This window comes from Zalophus californianus, chromosome X (assembly GCF_009762305.2).
Source record: "Zalophus californianus isolate mZalCal1 chromosome X, mZalCal1.pri.v2, whole genome shotgun sequence".
NCBI lineage: Eukaryota > Metazoa > Chordata > Mammalia > Carnivora > Otariidae > Zalophus > Zalophus californianus.
The window spans coordinates 71230677-71252234 of record NC_045612.1 but is presented as its reverse complement, the minus strand read 5'-3'; the positions used below and the strand labels follow the sequence as shown (position 1 = coordinate 71252234).

Here is a 21558-nt window from a genome sequence, read left to right as displayed (position 1 = left end):
ACCACATTTTGAGTCAAGAATAGCATCTTTATTATTTATAGTGTGTGAAGTCCCCTTCCCCATTCTTTTTTTTTTTTAGAATTTTTAAAAAATATTATATTTAGGGCGCCTGGGTGGCTCAGTTGGTTGGTTAAGCGACTGCCTTCGGCTCAGGTTATGATCCTGGAGTCCCGGGATCGAGTCCCGCATCGGGCTTCCTGCTCAGCAGGGAGTCTGCTTCTCCCTCTGACCCTCCTCCCTCTTGTGCTCTCTCTCTCTCATTCTCTCTCAAATGAATAAATGGAATCTTTAAAAAAAAATTAAAAAAAATATTTTATTTAGGGCACCTGGGTGGCTCAGTTGGTTAAGCGACTGCCTTCGGCTCAGGTCATGATCCTGGAGTCCCGGGATCGAGTCCCACATCGGGCTCCCTGCTCAGCAGGGAGTCTGCTTCTCCCTCTGACCCTCTTCCCTCTTGTGCTCTCTATCTCTCATTCTCTCTCTCTCTCAAATAAATAAAATCTTTAAAAAAACAAAAATATAAAAATAAAAATATTTTATTTATTTGACAGCACAAGCAGGGGGAGTGGCAGAGGGAGAAGCAGACTCCCCACTGACCCAGGAGCCCAATGAGGGGCTCGATCCCAGGACCCTGGGCAGATGCTTAACCGACTAAGCCACCCAGGTGCTCCCCCATTCCCCATTCTATAAGCCTCCATCTACCTCCTGCTGAATCTGCTATTCCTTAAGCACAAGCATCTAAGAAGCACTGTAAAGTACATTTAGGGTGCCTGGATGGCTCAGTCAGTTCAGTGTCTGCCTTCGGCTCAGGTCATGATCCCAGGGTCCTGGGATCGAGCCCTGTGTTGGGCTCCCTGCTCAGCGGGGAGCCTGCTTCTCCCTCTCCCTCTCCTGTTCCCCCCACTTGTGCTTTCTGGCTCTCTGTCAAGTAAGTAAAGTCTTTAAAAAAATAAAGTACATTTAGAAACATACTCCATTTTGCTTTTTTGTTTTAAATATTAGTATAGCAATTATATTCTCCTATAACTTTTCATTACCAAAGTGCAGCTTCTCAGCTATGCACATTTTGGCAGATGTTTGTCATCTGGCCTAGAAATGTAACTACTGTTAACATTCCAAGGGACATCCATACAATGAAGTATTAAGGAGAAATAAAAATGAATGAGGAACAGTGCTACAAAGTGGTACACTGTGATTTGAGGCTAAATTAAGTGAAAAAGAGCAAGGTGAAAGTATATATAGTATGCTACCTTTTGTGTAATGAAAAAATATGTATACTCATTTGCTTATTTTTGCAAAAAGACATAGGAAGTACAAATATCAAGTCGTTATATTGTACACCTGAAACTAATAGAATGTTACATGTCAATTACACCTCAATAAAAAAATAAACACAGGAAGGATAAACCAGAAATTAAGGAATGGTTACTTATAGGGAGTAGCTGGGTACTGCGGTAGAGGGCATAGGCATGGGAGCGAGACTTCTCTGGAAATAGCTGTTTACATACTTTTGACTTTTAACCATGTAAAAATTTATGTATTTTAAAAATTAAATTATATAAAAAGGTAACAAAAGCAAATCGTAAAGTTGAATAAAAACAACTCCACAGAGGGGGAAAAAATGGTTCAAGTAATTTTTACACACAGTACACTATGTATCCTTAATAGGACATATTCTAAGGACAAAAAACTGCAAAGAACTTCTGAACTTTACTTAGGTTTATTGTTGGTAGTGGCATCCACCTTGTAATTCTGAAAAGAGTCAATATATGGATGTTGGGAACCAGAATTTTAATTGTAAGAGAAGCAAGACAGAAATATGAAATGGGGAAAAGTGAGGGAGAACCCTGTGGTGTTGGACTTGAATTGGAGGTATTAGTATAAATTCATTTATTTATTTCTATTTTTTTAAAATATAAGCTCTATACCCTGTGTGGGGCTTGAACTCACAGCCCCAAGACCAAGAATCACATGGTCTACTGACTGAGCCAGCCAGGTGCCCTTTAACTCATTTTTTTAGCTCTCTCCACTGAAAGGGCCTATAAGCAATGATGCCCCAGTTTCTAAATACCATTCCTCACTAAAAGATATCAGGGCTCCGTGGAGAAATGGCTTATATTGGGTCTGGGACAGGAAATGTACAAAGTAAGCCTAGAACATCTTGTGCCAAAAAGCAAGGAAGTACTCCAAGACTAATAACACAGGAGCCAGAGTGAAGTGGGTCCCACTAGACAAATACGGAACAGTTTGAGCATCAAAAAGGATAATGATGGTGCTACATTATGACACATTAAAATAAAAACGGGAGAAGGGAGGTAAGACCCAAGTTCTTTACTTGAATAAATCCACTTAAGTGTAGAAGGAATTTAAGAATTAGAAAAATCACTTTTCTGTACTCTCCCAACATAATTGATTCAGGCAAGGGTCATTAAGGGATGCTAAAACCATTGGGTGAATATTCACAGATTCTCAACCCCATTTACTTAATTACAAAAGGAAAAATGCGCCTTTGCAACGGCGAGATCTGGCGCTCAAATAGCATCACCAATAGTGTGACAACCTGACGTTTGTGCCTTCTGATGGCCGGTAAAATATTTAACGTAAATCAGTTCGAGGAAACAATCTGACGAATTCAGAATATGGAATACTTTCAAGACAATTTGCTTTTGATTCTTTCAAAAAAACTGTAGTGTCATGCAACACGAAGAAAAGGCTGGTGTTTCTGGATTAATACTGAAGGGAGATTACCAAGTTCAGTGCAAGAACCTTCAGCGGATCCTGGATTGAAGCGCAAAATGCCCCAACTAGGACAACTGGGGAAATCTAAATACGAAACACGAACCGTATGTTAAATGATAACGATTTAATGTTAATTTTTAAAGATACAATAATGATTTTGTGATTGTGTAGAAAAATGTCCATTTTTAGGGCTGGAGAATCACATATTTGTAACCTACTTCAAATGGTTCAGAAATTAAAAAAAAAATAAAACCTGTAAAAATGTTAACAATTGTGAACCTAGGTGAAGGATCCTGTTCCTTTTACTCATCTTTTTCACACTTCCCGAAAGAAACCGAGGGGGAGGGGACTCCATTTCCATGGGGAAATGTCAATTCAAAACAACTTGGATAGGTACCTCTGGCACAGTGCAATTTACGGCCAGTTTCTCCTTAAGCAACGACGCCGCAGACAGAACGGAGGACTGCTTCTAAGCTTTACTTCCGCGTACCGCGGCGTGGTGACCCGCGGTTAGTAGAACGTAGGCTACGTGACCCAGGCAGCTCCTTCTGATTGGAGGAACAGCCGTGACTCTAACCCAGGGCGCTGGGAATGCTCATGCGCAGATTAGTGGAGGCGGCGGGGCCCAACATTTCCTTGACCAACCGCTTTCCACATAATCAACCTCCTGATCGCGTACGGTCGAATCAAAAGCCGTTAGTAAAGTAGTGCAACCAATTCTCCTTTTTCGTAGGCCGGCCGGTGTTTCCGGTTATCCTCCCCCCCCCCCCCACCATTCCGCTTCCGGTAGGGCCTGGTGGGGTCAAGGAGCCCTGTAAGTCACTTCTGGGCGACTAATGTTTTTATTTCCGGTCCATGGGACCAGGCTGGCGTTTGCTGCTGCCTGCAGCCTCTGGTGACACCACAACCGCCATCATGTCAGACACGGACAGCGATGAGGATTCCGCTGGAGGCGGCCCATTTTCTTTAGCCGGTTTCCTTTTCGGCAACATCAATGGAGCCGGACAGCTGGAGGGGGAAAGCGTCTTGGATGATGTGAGGGGGCGGGCGTGTGAGGGTTGGGGGTAGTGCGGCTGAGTAAGAAGAGCAGAGGGTGCTTAGAATAGAGCCCCTGTGAGAGGGCGCGGTTAACGTAAAGAGGAGAGGAAATGAGTAGCGGACACTATTCTAGTAGAGCGTGCATAACGTAGAGTGTGGAGGCTCCGTTCTGGGTGAGGGTGGGAAGAAGAGAGAACTGTAGGCAGGCCCTCGTAGGTCAGGGGTGCTGATGTGGGTGGCCTTGGGGATCATATCCTAACAAGGCAGCCGGAAAAATAGCGTAACCTAGTGACATCGCTTTTAAGCCGTTGCTCTGAGGACTTTGGAGATTCTCGGAACTGCCTGTCTGACCTCGTTGACTTGAGGTGGCTCTAGAGCAAGAGGACTGGACAGCACCTGTGACAAATCGTGTGGTTCAGGTCTCAGTTCTTAGAACAGTGAATGTTCAGACTATTTGAGGCAGACCCCTTCAGGTCCAGTGCACTTCTTGGGTAGTTTTCCCAGTTTTCACTGACATTCATGAAATTGTTTCTGTGTCCAAATGGACCTTACCTACTTTCATTTAGGTTCATTTTCTCAAGGAAAAAATATTGATCAGTATTCCTCTTCTGCATCACACACAAACACACAAAAGGTAGCAAAAAAAGTTCTTGTCATCCCTTCTCTAATCCCAGCGACCTCATTTGCCTTAGCCTTTATTCAGAGAACTGTTCCATTTGTTTAGTCTTGGTGATGGTTCTTTGACTAATCTTTTCTTATTAAAGTGGGGTGATGAAATTGGACTTAATACGTTGATAAAGATCTGATCAACGTGGAGTTTAGTGGAAGATTTACTTTACAGTCCTGGAATGTGATGCTCCTTTTAGCACATGCAGAGTTATATTTAATATAGATTTACAGCTCTGTGTTGGACCAGGGAAATAAGTAAGCCTTGTGGTGTGGGAAGCTTAGGTTTAGTTGCTACCTTTGACTCTGGTGCTGTCCCTTTTTCAGGAGTGTAAGAAGCACTTGGCAGGCTTGGGGGCTTTGGGTCTGGGCAGCCTGATCACTGAACTCACCGCAAATGAAGAATTGACTGGGACTGATGGTGCCCTGGTAAATGATGAAGGTGAAGTGTGGGTCATGGGGAGTAAGGAGGGAGGAGGCTAGCCACTTACTATGTATACAGTTTTCAATGGGAATTATTTAAGGGAGTGAGAGTTACTTGCTTTTTGTTGAGATATACCTGCCCCCCCCCTTTTATTTATAGGATGGATCAGGAGTACAGAAGATGCTGTGGACTATTCAGACATCAATGAGGTAGCAGAAGATGAAAGCCGAAGATATCAGCAGACGATGGGGAGCTTGCAGCCCCTTTGCCACTCAGGTGATTCTTTAGTGTCATCAGTAGAGCATTCCAGTTCATTTTCTTGCTGTGTAGTCCATTTTGTTTCTATGTATGCTTTCTGCCATTGTTCCTGCTCTCCATCCTTTGCTTCTCTCACTTTTTGTCAGCTCAGTTCCATGTAGCTTGCTATCTTTTTTTGTGTGTTCTAGGGCAGTGTTATACTCAGATGTTTATTCCTCATACTGGTTATCCCCAAACTTTTGGTGAATGCCAAGTAAGGATGATAGCGCTTTCCTTATCATCTAGTATTGGAGTACCTACAGGGTTCATGGCACTGTTTTAGGTATTCCTTGAACTCAGTCTTTGCTCTTAAGGACTTGGTAGTTCAAGGAGGATTAAGTATATACAATGTCATATATAAATGAGCACACATATTTATTGGCTCAACTTCTATTAATCACTCAGCACCTATATGCTGACAGAATGAACTTAAGGCTTGCTCACAGTATAGGTTTCTCTCCCTGGTATAAGGTGCTACATATAGAATCAGAATCAGAGCTAGAAGGGCTCTTAGTGATTATTTATTATTAACCTCATCATAGATAAAGAGAACTTGGTCTTTAATAAGATGTGGGACTTTATTAAAAGTTCTATAAGTTAGGTAGTGGCAGACCTTGACTAATTCAATAATTCAGGTTATTAGACATTTATTGAGCTACTATGGACTATAAACTATGATAGTATGGTACAAAGATAATAAAATCCATTTTCTGATCTTGAGCTTAGTTCTGTGGTCTGGAACCTAGAGCTACTGATCATAGTTCCTTTTTTTTGTAATTTTTTACAACTTTTAATTGAGGTATAGTTGACACAAATATAATTGTTTCCACTGCCTTACGTTACCTCTCACTTCTTGACACTTTTGTATGAGGTTGCTCATTGTTCATTGTCCACCGTCCACCTCTTTGAATTAGATTTTGGGACCAGTTAATGGATTTGAGTGCTTGTTATAGAGCGAGACTTAACCATTACCACATACACAGGAGGTAACCCAGAAAAAGAGAAGATACAGGTCGCACTTTCAGGGATATTATTTTCATTTGGGGAAGATGGGATAAACAAACACGAAGCATAATTATTCATAATAAAAAGACATAAGCCAGCTACAAGCTCATACTTCTGTATAGAGTAGTGTATTTCATTTCAAGAGGTTGACAGAATATCTGAGACAAATATTGTAACTTATTTTTAAGTACCGTGGCTTAGGCTAAGGGGGAGGTGGTAGCAGCTCTGATTTTCAGGGAATATTGGAATTTTCAGGTTTGGGTTTGTTGTCTTGGCTAAGGATGTTAAGGAAGAGGACGAGTGGGGGTGTCCTAGTTGGTTTTTATGAGCTGACCTCCTAGAAAAGGAGGATGCTGCATTTGGTAGTCTTAGTACTCTGGGATGCTCATTTCCAAGTTCTCTTATTCAGTGAAGGTGCCTTCACCTGTGTCCTAACTTCTTCCTTCTCTGGTATTGGCTCCTTCGCATGGCTTGATTTACAAGGATTCTTCTTTGGAATAATTGGAAGTGGGTGGAGGTCATTAGAAAAGATGTCATGGAGGTGAATTTTGAGCAAAAGTTTGAAAGACAGGGCTTCATGGAGAGGGAGCAGCAGGGCATTTTGGTTTGAAAACATGGCTTGTCTAAAGGTTTGGAGATAGAAATAAGGAATAGTGCAGGGGGACTTGGCCAGCAGGTTTTCTTGAAAGGAGTGGAAAACATACCACTAGATAGCAAGGACCAAGGATAGAGTAATTTGACAGCACTTGTATGTATGACTTACTTGGGATTTGATGTCATCAAGGATTGTATACCACTGTTGATTGTTGAGTAGGGGGCAGGGTGGTATAATGAAAAGAAAATGGACTTTGGAGTCAGAATGATAGGTTCAAGTCCCAGCTCCATATTTAGTTTGATCCTGGGAAAGTTGCTCAGTCTTTGAGGCTTGGTTTGTAATAATGCCTCAGTTTTCTAGTCTGGAATAAAGGTGATAATACCTCATTAATTGGTCTTATGTGGGAATTTAAGTTCATTATCGCAGGGACTGAAAGCACCTACATAGTACAGTGTCACGGTAGATGCTCTGTAAATGTTAGTTGCCTTTCCTTCCCTTTTTTTTTTTTTTTTTAAAGATTTTATTTATTTATTTGACAGAGAGACAGCGAGAGCAGGAACACAAGCAGGGGGAGTGGGAGAGGGAGAAGCAGGCTTCCTGCAGAGCAAGGAGCCCGATGTGGGACTCGATCCCAGGACCCTGAGATCATGACCTGAGCCGAAGGCAGACGCTTAACGACTGAGCCACCCAGGCGCCCTTGCCTTTCCTTCCTAAATGAAAATGAGAAGTGATACTTGTTGCTTTGGGGTTTTGATTAGAAAAGGGGTAAAGGGACAGACTAACTTGGAGACTGTTCTTGCAGGCTAGATGTGAAGTCATCAAGGTCTCAAGTAGGGTGGCAATTGTGGAAAATGCTAAGCAGAATTAAACTTGAGAGTTGCCGATAAAACATCAGTAGGACTTGGTAAGTGAGGAAGTACATTGGAAAGAGTATAGGCTTTGTTCAACCAGCCTTACTTTGTCATTTAAAACTTTGTGACCCTGAGTAAGTCATTTCACTATCTCAGAATAATTCTTACTTTGCCAACATTCTTGGGAGGATTATTGATAAAATAACTACAGATACCTGGCATATAATGGGAGCTAAGTAAATGGAAGTTGCTGTAATGACTACTATTAATGATTGATTGGAAAAGCTGTGTTGGGGGATAAGAGATTGATGGAGACTTAAAGTCCTAAGTTGGGTAAATGAGGCTGGAGGTGGTACTGATAGTAAGGAAAGGGAGTTTTAAAGAGGTGAAGGATATTTCAGTGTGATGAGAGATGCAGTTGTGGAATATCTGAGTGGAAAGGTTCTTTTTAAAAATATATATATTTTTAGTTTATTTGAGAGAGAGAGACAGGGACAGAGCATGAGCTGGGGAAGGAGGCAGAGGGAGAGGGGGAAGCAGACTCCCTGCTGGGTAGGGAGCCTGATGTGGGGCTCGATCCCAGGACCCTGGTTCGTGACCTGAGCTGAAGGCAGACGCTTAACCGACTGAACCACCCAGGCGCCCTTGAGTGGAAAGATTCTTTAGGCGGGAGAACATGCGGTGTGATTGTAGAGGGGTAAGTCAGGGCAAGACCTACAGATCTGGGTTTAATCTGGATAAGGGTGATTCTTGAGTAAGGGAATGGAGCTTGTGTAGAGGAATAAAAGAGTGTTCACCGTCAGGTGTTGAGTGATGCCAGAGATTAAAGGTCAGTGAAAAGACTTAACAAACTGCAGAAGGTAGACAAAAAAATGTGTCAAAGATTTGGGGAGTGGGAAGAGAGAAAGTTCAGTCGTAAAGGAAACAGAAGGAAGAATGTTAAATTCAGTTACGAGATTGAGCAGGATGAAAATAAAAAATCAAATAGGATTTGATCGGGAGAAGGAACAAAGGTTTTAAATGGTTCTTGGGAGCTCCCTCAGTTTCTATATGAGGTATAGATAGTGTTCTAGTATTTGGTGACACTGTGTCATCATCTCTTTCTGAAGGCAGAAGCTGTACCTCCTGTGTGTTCTTAAGGGATCTGTATAGTGTTTCATGTGGTGCTTTAAATTCTTGCGTAACAAACTCGGGGCTGTTGTGTGACCTTCTGGATGATCATCTTGCTGGTTTCATTAGATTATGATGAAGATGACTATGATGCTGATTGTGAAGACATTGACTGCAAGTTGATGCCTCCTCCACCTCCACCTCCAGGACCAGTGAAGAAGGATAAGGACCAGGATGCTCTTGCCAGTGGTAAGTAGAGACTGTCTTCTTTTGTCCAAGGAAAAGTTCCATTCATAGATCTAGGCTTTTGAGATACCCATAGGGAGCTATTAAGATTAAGCTGTTAGGAGAGGATACAACTTCTGGAAGTGATTCATACAATTTTCAAATGTTAATGTCAAAGGGAAGTTTTACTTTTAAAACATTTGGCAACAGTATTTTAACAGGTACTCAAGAAAAAGTAGTTTACGTCAGTGGTTCCCAAATCTGGCTGCCCATCACAATCATCCCAAGCCTTACAAAAAAAACAGATTTCTGACTCACCCAGAGAGTCTGATTCTGAAGATCTGGAATAGAGCCCAGGAATTTCCAAGTGTTCTCCCATCAATTGCTGTTGCAACTGAACTGCATGCTAGTATTTGGAAACTACCTGTCTAGATGACTCTCTTTAAAAGAAAGGATTAAATGCGGAAGGCATCCTAGAATGTGCATAAATCATGTAGAGCCAACTACCAGATTCAGAGATTTCCAAGGCAAGGGCTTTAGTGATCTTCTCCACCTTTCCTGTGTCGGCCACTAGTAACTCTGTCCTAGGCTAGGAGATTGCGGAAAGCAGTGTTTTTCATCTCCTGTGTTTTGAGAATTATGTTAGCCTAAATTCCTCCTGTTAGAGTTTTCACCATTTCTGCATTAGTTTGCAGGCTAAATAACATCTGATAATTTTATGTCCTGGATCTTATTTTATGTTAAACAATTTCATTATAATCTTGTGGGCTTAAAAAAAAAATTCTTCAGTTTATGGGTCCCCGAACTAGAAATGATAAGGCCCGATTGGTATAAAAGTGTCATATAGTTTTGCTATTGATCACATTCCTTTAATATATGTATAGAAAGTAGTAAATGTAGTAATAGTGTTTGTTTTCTCTCATCACAACCCTAGGGTACCAGGTACAAGGTGAGTTGGGGATGGTGGGAGATAATGAGTTGGAATGAGTTTTCTGGGTTGCATACTAGTGATCTGGGTGCTTGGAACTATATCCCCTGCCAACTGAGCCATGCATATAGCCTAGAGTGGGTACTGGCTGAATCGGAGGAAATATGCTCACAGTTACATGCCAAAGGGGTTTCTCTTCCTTGTTGCAGTGTCTGAGGATGGAGAAGGCATCATCTTGCCCTCCATCATTGCCCCTTCCTCTTTGGCCTCAGAGAAAGTGGACTTCAGTAGTTCCTCTGACTCAGAATCTGAGATGGGACCTCAAGAAGCAACACAGGCAGAATCTGAAGATGGAAAGCTGACCCTACCATTGGCTGGGATTATGCAGCATGATGCCACCAAGCTGTTGCCGAGTGTCACAGAACTTTTCCCGGAATTTCGGCCTGGGAAGGTACTTTCCATGGAGAATGCCCACATTGCAAACCACTGACCTCTCCTAAATGCTGAGATATTGAATATAGAATGGATAAAGTTTACAAGTTTCCTTATTCAATGACATTGTATTGGGTCTTTTTTAAAAAAGTCATATGCATTGATGATGATACTTGTGTTTTACGTAGTTCTCGTTAGAAATTGTCCTTGTTGCCTTAAAAGAACTAGTCCAAGTTGTTAAGGGATGCTTCTTTACTTCCTTGGTAGATGTTGTAACTCTGAGTTCAGCACTCCTCAGTCCCTCCTCCACAGCCAAGTAGACCCCTCAAGGGAGTTTGCAGACCCGGATGCTGCTGTTTTCCTATTTGATACTGAGTCTTTGAGTCTCTGTGTTCTAGGTATTACGCTTCCTACGTCTTTTCGGACCAGGGAAGAATGTCCCATCTGTTTGGCGGAGTGCTCGGAGAAAGAGGAAAAAGAAGCACCGGGAGCTGATACAGGAAGAGCAGATCCAGGAGATGGAGTGCTCAGTAGAGTCAGAAGTCAGCCAGAAGTCTCTGTGGAACTATGACTACGCTCCACCACCGCCTCCAGAGCAGTGTCTCTCTGATGATGAAGTAGGCAAAATAGAGACCTGGGATTGAGACCTACAAGAGGAACAAATGAGTTCTTCCCTAGCTTATGTCTAAATTGGAAATACCACCTTAGCAGGCAGAGTCCTGTGCTGATTATGAATGAGTAATCGTGAGTTCAGTCTTAGTGGCTGTCCCTTCTCTATTAGAGTAGAGAAGTATTGCAGGCCTGCAGTTGGTGGTACAGGCACTGGTGAATAGGAGTTTGAATGATAGGCAGAGTGTGCCCTGATCTAGCTCCATTGTTCCCATTCTAATTCCAGTCCTGTTGAAGAATCATCCTTATAGTTCCCCTGACTTCCCTTCCTGACTGCGGACTCCCTATAGCCCTAGGACATCTGGGATCAGGAAAGGCTCCTCCCCTCCTGCTTTGTTCTCTTACAGATTACGATGATGGCTCCTGTTGAGTCCAAGTTTTCCCAGTCAACTGGAGATACAGATAAAGTGACCGATACCAAACCAAGAGTGGCTGAGTGGCGTTACGGGCCTGCTCGACTGTGGTATGATATGCTGGGTGTCCCTGAAGATGGCAGTGGGTTTGATTATGGCTTCAAACTGAGAAAAATGGACCACGAACCTGTGATGAAATGTAGACTGATTGAGGTAAGTGACGCTGATATGTAAGAAAGGCATCTGCGCCCACAGCCCTCTCCGTTTTACTTAACTTTGCTTTCTAGTTGGGTAGATGCCAGGCAGGGTGTCTTCGGTGGGAGATGGAGGTTCTAAGCCTTGTGCTTGTTAAGGTATGTCGCCCTGGCAGCTAGGCCCCATTGCAAGGGTTCTGTTTGGGCAGTTAGTGCTGCGCTGGACCAGGAGTGGGAAGAGGCAGACATTGCTCCATCATCAGGTTCTTCTTTCAAGTCAGGGACCACATTCGATGTGTCTGATGGGGGATCTGGAGTGGAAACTTTGACCAGTGACCATTCAGGGATTTGTTCCTTCTCCGTTTCTGTAGGACTTCAGGAAACTTGAGGAAAACAGCACTGACCTTCTGGCTGATGAAAACTTCCTGATGGTGACACAGCTGCATTGGGAAGATGATATCATCTGGGACGGGGAGGATGTCAAACACAAAGGAACAAAACCTCAGCGTGCAAGCCTGGCAGGCTGGCTTCCTTCCAGCATGACGAGGAATGCCATGGCCTACAATGTTCAGCAAGGTGCGCTTCTGTGCTGGCCATGTCTGGCACACTGCCCTTTATCTCCGTCATCCTGAGGGCGTTTAGCTATGCTCTCTGCTGCCGCTGAGGGGCAGCAGAATGGTTTCGACCTGAGCCCTGATTCTAGTCCGTAATAAGTTGTACACTATTTTTTTTTAAGATTTTATTTATTTATTTGACAGAGAGAGACACAGCGAGAGTGGGAACACACGCAGGGGGAGTGGGAGAGGGAGAAGCAGGCTTCCTACTGAGCAGGGAGTCCGATGGGGGCTCGATCCCAAGGACCCCGGGATCATGACCCGAGCCGAAGGCAGATGCTCAATGACTGAGCCGCCCAGGTGCCCCTTAGTTGTACACTATTTACAAGCTAGGGTGGACTCTTGATTTCTCATTAGAAAAATATGAAAACCACTTTGAAGTTAATGGTCTTTCCGAACTAGAACAAGGCTTTATCTCTATGGTCTACTTATGTTTTCAAAGCCAGCCCCTTTGTCTTTATCATGCTAGAATTTGCTTTTTCTCTCCTTAAGTATGCAAAAAGAAAAAAAAATGGTACATCATGCTTAATGTAGACAACTTTGAAAATAGCATACAGTGTCAAAAATCACTGATAATCCAGCTATCCAGAGATGATCGACTATTAACTTTTTGGTGTATTTTGGTTTTCTGTCTTCTGTGTGTGTATGTAGTTGAACTCATTTCTGTAGACAGTTTTGTATACTGTGCTGCTCACTTGATAGCAGTATTCTATGTCATTCAAAGTTCTTCATAAAAATGTTTAATGACATGGGAAACAAAAAAAACAAAGTGGCATATATGATACCCTGTTTTGTAAGTGGGGGGAAAAAAAGCACACTATATAATCATAGAAAGCCGACTGAAAGGAAATGCACTATGGGATTCACAGTGGTTATTTCTGGTTTGTGAGATCACAGACAGCTTCAGTTTCCTTTATATTTTTCTGTATTTCCCTTCAGTTACCCTCGATTACTTTCATAATCCGGAGGAAAACAAAAATGTCTTAATTCTTAAATCTAAGGAAGAGGTTTTTTTCCTTCTCTTGTTCTATCTAAAAGCTTTGCTGGTTGCATTGTATTCTTATATGGATGTTTTCATCATTTACCAATAGTTATTGTATTTTTTATATATATCTAAATTACCATTTATTGTTAGTATATTTTACCATATTATTTATTACCATGATTTCTTTAGCCAGTCCCTTATTAAACACACTTAGCTGTTTAAATTTTGAGTCTTATGAAAAATATTGCAGTGAACATTTTGTCTGCAACTATTTTTAAAGGGAGAAATACACTGTGTACACTAGTCTCCTTTTCAGTAGCCGCATGAATAACTTTTTACTAACATTTGCTCCTTTTCCCTTTGCTGGAATCATGATTGAAAGGGGCATAGTTGGGGCGCCTGGGTGGCTCCATCGTTAAGCGTCTGCCTTTGGTTCAGGTCATGATCACAGGGTCCTGGGATCGAGCCCCGCATTGGGCTCCCTGCTCCGCAGGAAGCCTGCTTCTCCCTCTCCCGCTCACCCTGCTTGTGTTTCCTCTCTCGCTGTCTCTCTCTCTGTCAAATAAATAAATAAATCTTAAAAAAAAAAAAGGGGGCATAGTGTTTTGTCTCTTATTGAGTGTTTCCTCCTCTTTTGAGTAGGTTTTGCAGCCACCCTGGATGATGACAAGCCTTGGTACTCTATCTTTCCTATTGACAATGAGGAGCTGGTGTATGGGCGCTGGGAGGACAATATCATTTGGGATGCTCAGGCCATGCCCCGGCTGTTGGAACCTCCTGTTTTGACACTTGATCCCAATGATGAGAACCTCATTTTGGGTATGGTATTGTCGGACCAGTGTTCCTTCTCTAATTGACAGCTTGCTGCTAATGTCAAGGGACGAGGAGATCAGAAAAGTTGGGAAGGTCAAGACTAGAAGCTTCTCGGGGGCGCCTGGCTGGCTCATTCAGTGGAGAGGTGACTCTTTGATCTCAGGGTCGTGAGTTCCAGCCTCACATTGGGTGTGGAGCCTACTTTTAAAAATAAATAAAAAGACTAGAACTTTTAGGTAGCAGTTGAGAAAGCAAAGTTGTGGCTGTTTCTAGTATTTCTGTTTTGCTTAGGGAAAACTCATAATGTAGGAATATTGAAAAGTAGTACCTTTGAGATTCCAGGAGTGTAGTTTGTTTGAATCATCTACTAGAAGTGGTCTGGGGTGGGATGAGAGATCTGGTTAGGAAGTGCAAAGATATCTGTTGGGAAGGTGAATCTTCAGGGATAGTATCTCCAGAGTGACTTTTGTTTCATCCTTAGAAATTCCTGATGAAAAGGAAGAGGCCACCTCCAACTCCCCCTCCAAGGAAAGTAAGAAGGAATCATCTCTGAAGAAGAGTCGAATTCTGTTAGGGAAAACAGGGGTCATCAAAGAGGAACCACAGCAGGTCTGCGGAGGGAGAAGGGACCCCAGGGTATTTAGAAGAACAGAGAAAGGTAATGGAGAAGGGTAGTCTGACTAAAATTTATTTGATACCTCTTTGATGTCTCATCATTAGAACATGTCTCAGCCAGAAGTGAAAGATCCATGGAATCTCTCCAATGATGAATATTACTACCCTAAGCAGCAGGGTCTTCGAGGCACCTTTGGAGGAAATATTATCCAGGTAAAGGTAGCATTTTTTTCTGTGATGGATGGGAACCACTGCCTTGTTTTGATGGAGGATATGGGTAAATCTTGCCTAGGCTGGAGATAGTATTTAATTTGAACCCTGTATTTCCTGTCTTAGCACTCGATTCCTGCTGTGGAATTAAGGCAGCCCTTCTTTCCTACCCATATGGGGCCCATCAAACTTCGGCAGTTCCATCGCCCACCTCTGAAGAAGTACTCCTTCGGGGCACTCTCTCAGCCAGGTCCCCACTCAGTCCAGCCCTTGCTAAAACACATCAAAAAGAAGGCTAAGGTATGACTGAACTCTGTTTAGAAAAAAAAGAAAAAACAGCTGTAAAAGACGGTAGAGTACAAATTGGGGAAACAGACATGATACTAATATCGATGATATTAGGGAATTACTTTTTTCTCAGATGGAATGTTGTTAAAGTTATTTAGGAGAATATCCTTATTCTTAGGGGATGCATGTGAAAATACTTAAGGGTGAAGTGTCATGATGACTGCAGCTTTCAAAAATGATTCAGGGGGCGCCTGGTGGCTCAGTCGGTTAAGCGTCTGCCTTCGGCTCAGGTCATGATCCCAGGGTTCTGGGATTGAGCCCTGCATCGGGCTCCCTGCTCAGCAGAGAGCCTGCTTCTCTCCCTCTGCCTGCCGCTCCCCCTGCTTGTGCACGCACCTTCTCTCTCTGTCAAATAAATAAAATCTTTAAAAAATGATTCAGCAAAATCTGTAGAGATAATTTTAGATAAAACAAATAATGTAAGATACAAAGGTATATCTAGGTGGTGGGATAGTAAGTGTTTGTAGTGTCAACTTCATGGTTGAAAGTTTTTACAATGAAGTTTAAAAAAAAGGCAAGACAAAATCATTTTTGGTGTCATAGTCTCAGAATGAACATCAGTTTGCAGTTCTTGTCCTGTCAGGAGCTGAACTGTATTCTCTTTGTTCTGGGCAGATGAGAGAACAAGAGAGACAAGCTTCTGGTGGTGGAGAGATGTTTTTTATGCGCACACCTCAGGACCTCACAGGCAAAGATGGAGATCTTATTCTTGCAGAATACAGTGAGGAAAATGGACCATTAATGATGCAGGTTGGCATGGCAACCAAGATAAAAAACTACTATAAGCGGGTGAGTGTCTGAGAAAACATTTGTTATTAATATAGTTGTCATTACATATTCAGCAATAGTCTGCGAACATATATTTTGTCTTTTTTATGCTGTAAGTTTTTTGGGAGAAAAAAATGATATCTTTTTTGTAGTTAGTAATATTACTAAAATGCTATGCTCAAGGAATATTTTGTGTAGGTTTATTGATTCTAGTCTGTGATAGTAACTGGGTCTTCTGTGTTCCTTCTAGAAACCTGGAAAAGATCCTGGAGCCCCAGATTGTAAATATGGAGAAACTGTTTACTGCCATACATCTCCCTTCCTGGGCTCTCTCCATCCTGGCCAGTTACTGCAGGTGAGGGATTCTTTCCTGTTAACAACTCTTTCCTAAGGAACTTGACAGGTGAGGAGCTAGTGAGCCCAGAAAGAACCAATTCTAGTTGATTGAGGTACTATTTATATATCAAGTATGGGGAGGACCAGTATAATCCCCAAATGATTATAATCTCCAAATTTTCTTTTTTTTTTAAGTTTTTTTTTTTTAAGATTTTATTTATTCATGAGAGACAGAGAGAGAGAAGCAGAGGGAGAAGCAGGCTCACTGCTGAGCAGGGAGCCCGATGCGGGACTCGATCCCAGGACCCTGGGATCATGACCTGAGCCGAAGGCAGACGCTTAACCATCTGAGCCACCCAGGCGCCCTCCAGATTTTCTTTTGATCTTTTTATTAAAACTGGCTCCTAATAAGGTTATTTGTAAACTAAATTTGAAATAGTTTTTGGAAAACACACACTGGTAAGAAGTCCAGAAACATCTGGGTGGCATACGGAAGTCAACCTGGGATTAATAATTTACTGTAGTTAACTAATGAGTAATTTGTATCTGCAGAATTGGTATATTTTCATTGTATTAGTCATGATCATTTTGAGATACTAAAGCACACCTGAACCATGCCATTTACAGTCCTTAGCCATAGTAAAGTGTTTCCCACCCCCCCCCATTTTGTTCTGATGGGTGTAGAGAGGCCTTCTGATGACAGAGCTTTTACATGTTGTGTTAAAGGGAAGTACAGAGGTGCACGAATGATGTGAGGACATCTCTAGCACTCTCCTACCTTGTTTTTTGTCCTCCATTTCTCTTGGTAGTCTTAACCACTTTTCCTCTTCGTACAGCTAGTGTATTCTATTACTAGTATTGCTTACTCTCCCAAAGGCTCTTTAGACTGTTCCTGGCCTTCCTCTCCCTATAACTTTCTGTCGTGGCTACTTTTATAGTCTCTTAAAGATTCTTTTTTATCGGGGCGCCTGGGTGGCTCAATTGGTTAAGCGTCTGCCTTCGGCTCAGGTCATGATCCCGGGGGTCCTGGGATTGAGCCCCGCATTACATCAGGCTCCCTGCTCAGTGGGGAGTCCTCTTCTCCCTCTCCCTCTGCTGCTCCCCCTGCTTGTGCTTTCTCTCACTCTCTCCCCCGCTCTCTGTCAAATAAATAAATAAAATCTTTAAAAAAAAATCCTCTTTTATCTTCTGTAATTGTTTTTCTCCCCATTTCACACTTAAAATTTTCTTTTTTCCCCCCCACACTTAGAATTTTCTATCCACATCCATATATTGAAGGTTTTCTTTCTTTCTGTCCTCCTTTGATTTTCCGAGAAGTCTTTCTTTCGAATCACAGGCTTGATTGGTTGCTATCTGGCTGCTACTTAAGCTTAAATGTTCCTGTCCTGTGTGTTTAGTCTGTCTTTTCTAGCATACTTTCTACTCCCATTAGTTTTGGTTTTGTCATTTTATTAATTTATTTAACAAATGTTTTGGTGTTACCTATATTCTGTCAGGAGCTATGCTGGGCCTAAGGTGGTAATATACTACTTGTTAGTTTACAGAGTCATTTTCATATGTAATCCTAGCAATCCTACAAGGTATAGGCATTTTAAAGTATCTCTATTTTGTAGATGAGGACAGTTAAGCTCAGAGATATTAAATAACTAATCTGACGTCATACAGTGAGTAGCAGAGTCAGTGTCATCTGAATCCAAATCCTGTAGTTTTCCCTACTACTGACTCAAAAAAGTAGCCAGTGGGTAAAAATTTACTTTCTAATCCTGTTTGACATTCCATATTCCAGTTTGTTTATATTACTGGATAGGTTTTAGATGGCATCATGGGGATGGGAGAGCAAACAAGCTTGATTTTCCTTTCTCCTCCTTAGTTGACTAAATTTCCTAGGACTTCTCTGTATATAACTTTTGTGTTTTTACCTTTGTTAGGCATTTGAGAACAATCTTTTTCGTGCCCCAATTTACCTTCATAAGATGCCAGAAACTGACTTCCTTATCATTCGGACAAGACAAGGTTACTATATTCGGGAATTAGTGGATATTTTTGTGGTCGGCCAGCAGTGCCCCTTGTTTGAAGTTCCTGGGCCCAACTCCAAAAGGGCTAATACACATATTCGAGACTTTCTCCAGGTAAGAATGTCAGAATAGGGAGGTGGGTCAGGATGCACATAACAGAGTATTGTGGATTTGGGGGCACATCAGGAAAGATAAAAATACATAGGGGCTTAGCAGGGGAAGGAGCCCTGGCGAGCACTTTTGTCCTCTGTTTTGCCAAATGAAAAACATTCGGTTTGTTGGGCAGGTTTTTATTTACCGCCTCTTCTGGAAGAGTAAAGATCGGCCACGGCGGATCCGAATGGAAGATATAAAAAAAGCCTTTCCTTCTCACTCAGAAAGTAGCATCCGGAAGAGGCTAAAGCTCTGCGCTGACTTCAAACGCACAGGTTATCACTTGTGACTAATTATTTGTTCTCTCTGTCTCTTTCTAAGAAAGGGATTATGGCTTTCAATGAAAGGATAAACATACAGCTCACAGATTTAGAAATTGATAGTCATCAAAAGAGGGAAGTAGTAAATCTAATTATGGAGGCTCTGATTGCGTTTTGATTTGTGCCTGCCAGGAAATTCATTGTATGTTGGATGTCATGAAGTGCAGGAAACCTAGCAGCAGGGGTTTTCTTTGGCAGTCAGGCTAACTGTGGCTAGACCTTCTGGGACATCGTGTGGTTCAGTCTCGGTTTGTTATCCTTGTTGCTGTCAGTGGAAGGGCCTTTGGAATGCAGAATGGTCTCATTCTCTCTACTTTTTCTAGGGATGGACTCAAACTGGTGGGTGTTGAAGTCTGATTTTCGTTTACCAACTGAAGAGGAGATCAGAGCTATGGTGTCTCCAGAGCAGTGCTGTGCTTATTATAGCATGATAGCCGCAGAGCAGCGACTGAAGGTGAACACCTTCCTCTTAGGCGCTGCCTGTGCGCGTGGGTTTGTTTCAGAGAGCTGAGGATGAAGACTGTCCTCACTGGCTTAGAAACAATGGTTACTAGATTATTAACCGGTTACTTAAAAATTCAAGCTCTGAGGTACTCTGTGTATGTTGGTTCGGAGGAAAACTACAGCATAGCTAAGTGTCAGTGGGAAGGCTTAATGAGGGACTTAGGGCATATTGTTTCATCCATTTGGGTGGTGACTTTAAACTGTGTTCTTTACAAGACAGGTGTGTAAACAGGGCAAATACTTCAAGGTTGTTTTCCATAGCCTTCCAGGAGGGCAGAGGTGATGGTGCTGGACATGTGCTATAGAGAAGCACAATATCCTTCTCAGGCCCAAACAGGAAAGATCTAGCCGGGCTGAGATAGTGCAGCTACACCACTGAGTTAATGAGTCTGCGGTAATGAGCATCTCTACTTAGCTTCCTTTATGGTCCTTAACTATCCATATTATCAGCTGGCAAGTTCTCTGAAATGTAATGTATCTTCTGATAGCCTACGGATGTAGAGTGGTGACAGAGACAGTGAAGACTTTACAGAATCCATTCTCTATGCAAAAGTGTACTTTGATATTCTGTACTTGGTACTTAATGAAACTTGTACTTTGTGTTTTCTGATTTATTGATTGGTTAACGCTTAGATTTGTGCTCTTCCAGGATGCTGGCTATGGTGAGAAGTCCTTTTTTGCTCCAGAAGAAGAAAATGAGGAAGATTTCCAGATGAAGATTGATGATGAGGTAAGGCTTTACACTAATTTTTTTTTAAAGATTTCATTTATTTGACAGAGACATAGCGAGAGAGGGAACACAAGCAGGGGGAGTGGGAGAGGGAGAAGCAGGCTTCCCGCGGAGCAGGGAGCCCGATGTGGGGCTCGATCCCAGGGTCCTGGGATCATGACCTGAGCCGAAGGCAAACGCTTAACGACTGAGCCACCCAGGTGCCCCGTGAGAACTCTTTTCGTCTTGCAAAACTGAAACTCTATTACCCATTAAATGACAAGTCCCCATTTCTTCCTCCCCCAGCCTCTGCAACCACCATTCTATTTTCTGTCTCTATGAATTTTACTACTCTAGGTACTTCCCCTAAGTGGAATCATACAGTATTGTTTTTATGTGACTGGTTTGTTTTATCCAGCATGATATCCTCAAAGTTCATGCATGTTGTAGCATATATCAGAATTTCCTTCCTTTTTAAGGCTGAATAACATTCCACTGTGTGTATATACTACATTTCGTTTATCCATTCATCCACCGATGGACATTTGGGTTGCTTCTACCTCTTGATATTGTGAGTAGTGCTGCTGTGAACATGGGTATGCAGATCTCTCTTCAAGATTCTGTTTTCTGTCCTTTTGTATATATACCCAGAAGTGGATTACTGGATCACATGGTAGTTCTATTTTTAGTTTTTTGAGCAAACTCCATACTTAACTTTCTTCAAAGCAGCTGCAGCATTTTACGTTCCTATCAATGGTATATAAGAATTTCAATTTCTCCACACTCTTGCCAACACTTACTATTTTTTTGATAGTAGCCATTCTAATGGTTGTGAGGTGGTATCTCACTGTGGTTTTGATTTACATTTCCCTAATGATTAGTGATGTTGAGCCATCTTTTCGTGTACTTACTGGACATTTGTATATCTTCTTCTGAGAAAGGTCTATTCAAGTCCTTTGCTTATTTTTGAATCGGGTTATTTGGTTTTCGTTGTTGAGTTGTAGGAGTTCTTTATAAATTCTGGATATTAATCTCTCATCAGATACATGCTGTGCAAATATTTTCTCCCATAGGTTGCCTTTTCATTCTGTTGTGTCCTTTGATGCAGAGAAGTTTTTAATTGAGATATAGTCCAGTGTATCTAATTTTACTTTCGTTGCTTGTGCTTTTCATTCCATATCCAAGAAATCATTGCCAAAACCAGTGTCATGGTTTTTCCTCTATGTTTTCTTCTAAGAGTTTTATATTTTTAATTCTTATACTTAGGTCTTTGATCCATTGTGAGTTATATAGGAAAATATTTCCGACGGATGAAGTATAAAATGACACCCGATGGCACCAGATTAGGTTGTCGCTACCTGAGCAGCCACACCCATTCAAACTAGCTTTCCACAATACTGCCCTCATTCCCAGTTAGGGAAGACGCCAAAAGCTAAGGGCGGAGGTATGCTTTCTTCCTTTGCCTTGTTAGCTATGGCACGCCACATTGTATTTACTTTTAGGTCAGGACACTCCTTCATTTTTTTGGGCTTCTTCTCAGGAGGACCCTTAAGCTTCTCCTTTTCCTGGTTCCGCTTAAGCCGCCTAAGTTGCTCTTGAATCCTCCGCCGTTCCTTCCGCATCTCTTCCCGATGCTGTTCAT

At 42.2% G+C, this 21558-nt stretch overlaps 1 protein-coding gene across 12 annotated transcripts in view; it reads left to right on the top strand.

Annotated features, from left to right (window-relative positions):
- The first annotated feature begins 3543 nt into the window (after nt 1-3543).
- TAF1 (TATA-box binding protein associated factor 1) overlaps nt 3544-21558 on the top strand; it is a 72563-nt gene continuing 54548 nt past the window's right edge. For 6 of the 12 annotated variants that reach the window (XM_027607656.1, XM_027607657.1, XM_027607659.1 and 3 more), the window contains exons 1-18: nt 3595-3774; nt 4771-4885; nt 5027-5143; nt 8855-8974; nt 10088-10329; nt 10709-10927; nt 11327-11545; nt 11898-12102; nt 13768-13944; nt 14420-14547; nt 14659-14766; nt 14890-15063; nt 15727-15900; nt 16130-16234; nt 18144-18344; nt 18517-18658; nt 19027-19157; nt 19857-19937. In XM_027607656.1, coding sequence (XP_027463457.1) covers nt 3595-3774; nt 4771-4885; nt 5027-5143; nt 8855-8974; nt 10088-10329; nt 10709-10927; nt 11327-11545; nt 11898-12102; nt 13768-13944; nt 14420-14547; nt 14659-14766; nt 14890-15063; nt 15727-15900; nt 16130-16234; nt 18144-18344; nt 18517-18658; nt 19027-19157; nt 19857-19937 — 2838 coding nt within the window. Of the gene's footprint in view, nt 3775-4770; nt 4886-5026; nt 5144-8854; nt 8975-10087; nt 10330-10708; nt 10928-11326; nt 11546-11897; nt 12103-13767; nt 13945-14419; nt 14548-14658; nt 14767-14889; nt 15064-15726; nt 15901-16129; nt 16235-18143; nt 18345-18516; nt 18659-19026; nt 19158-19856; nt 19938-21558 lie in introns of those variants that run through there. The other 6 variants (XR_003522529.1, XM_027607668.1, XM_027607658.1 and 3 more) reach the window with 5 other exon arrangements.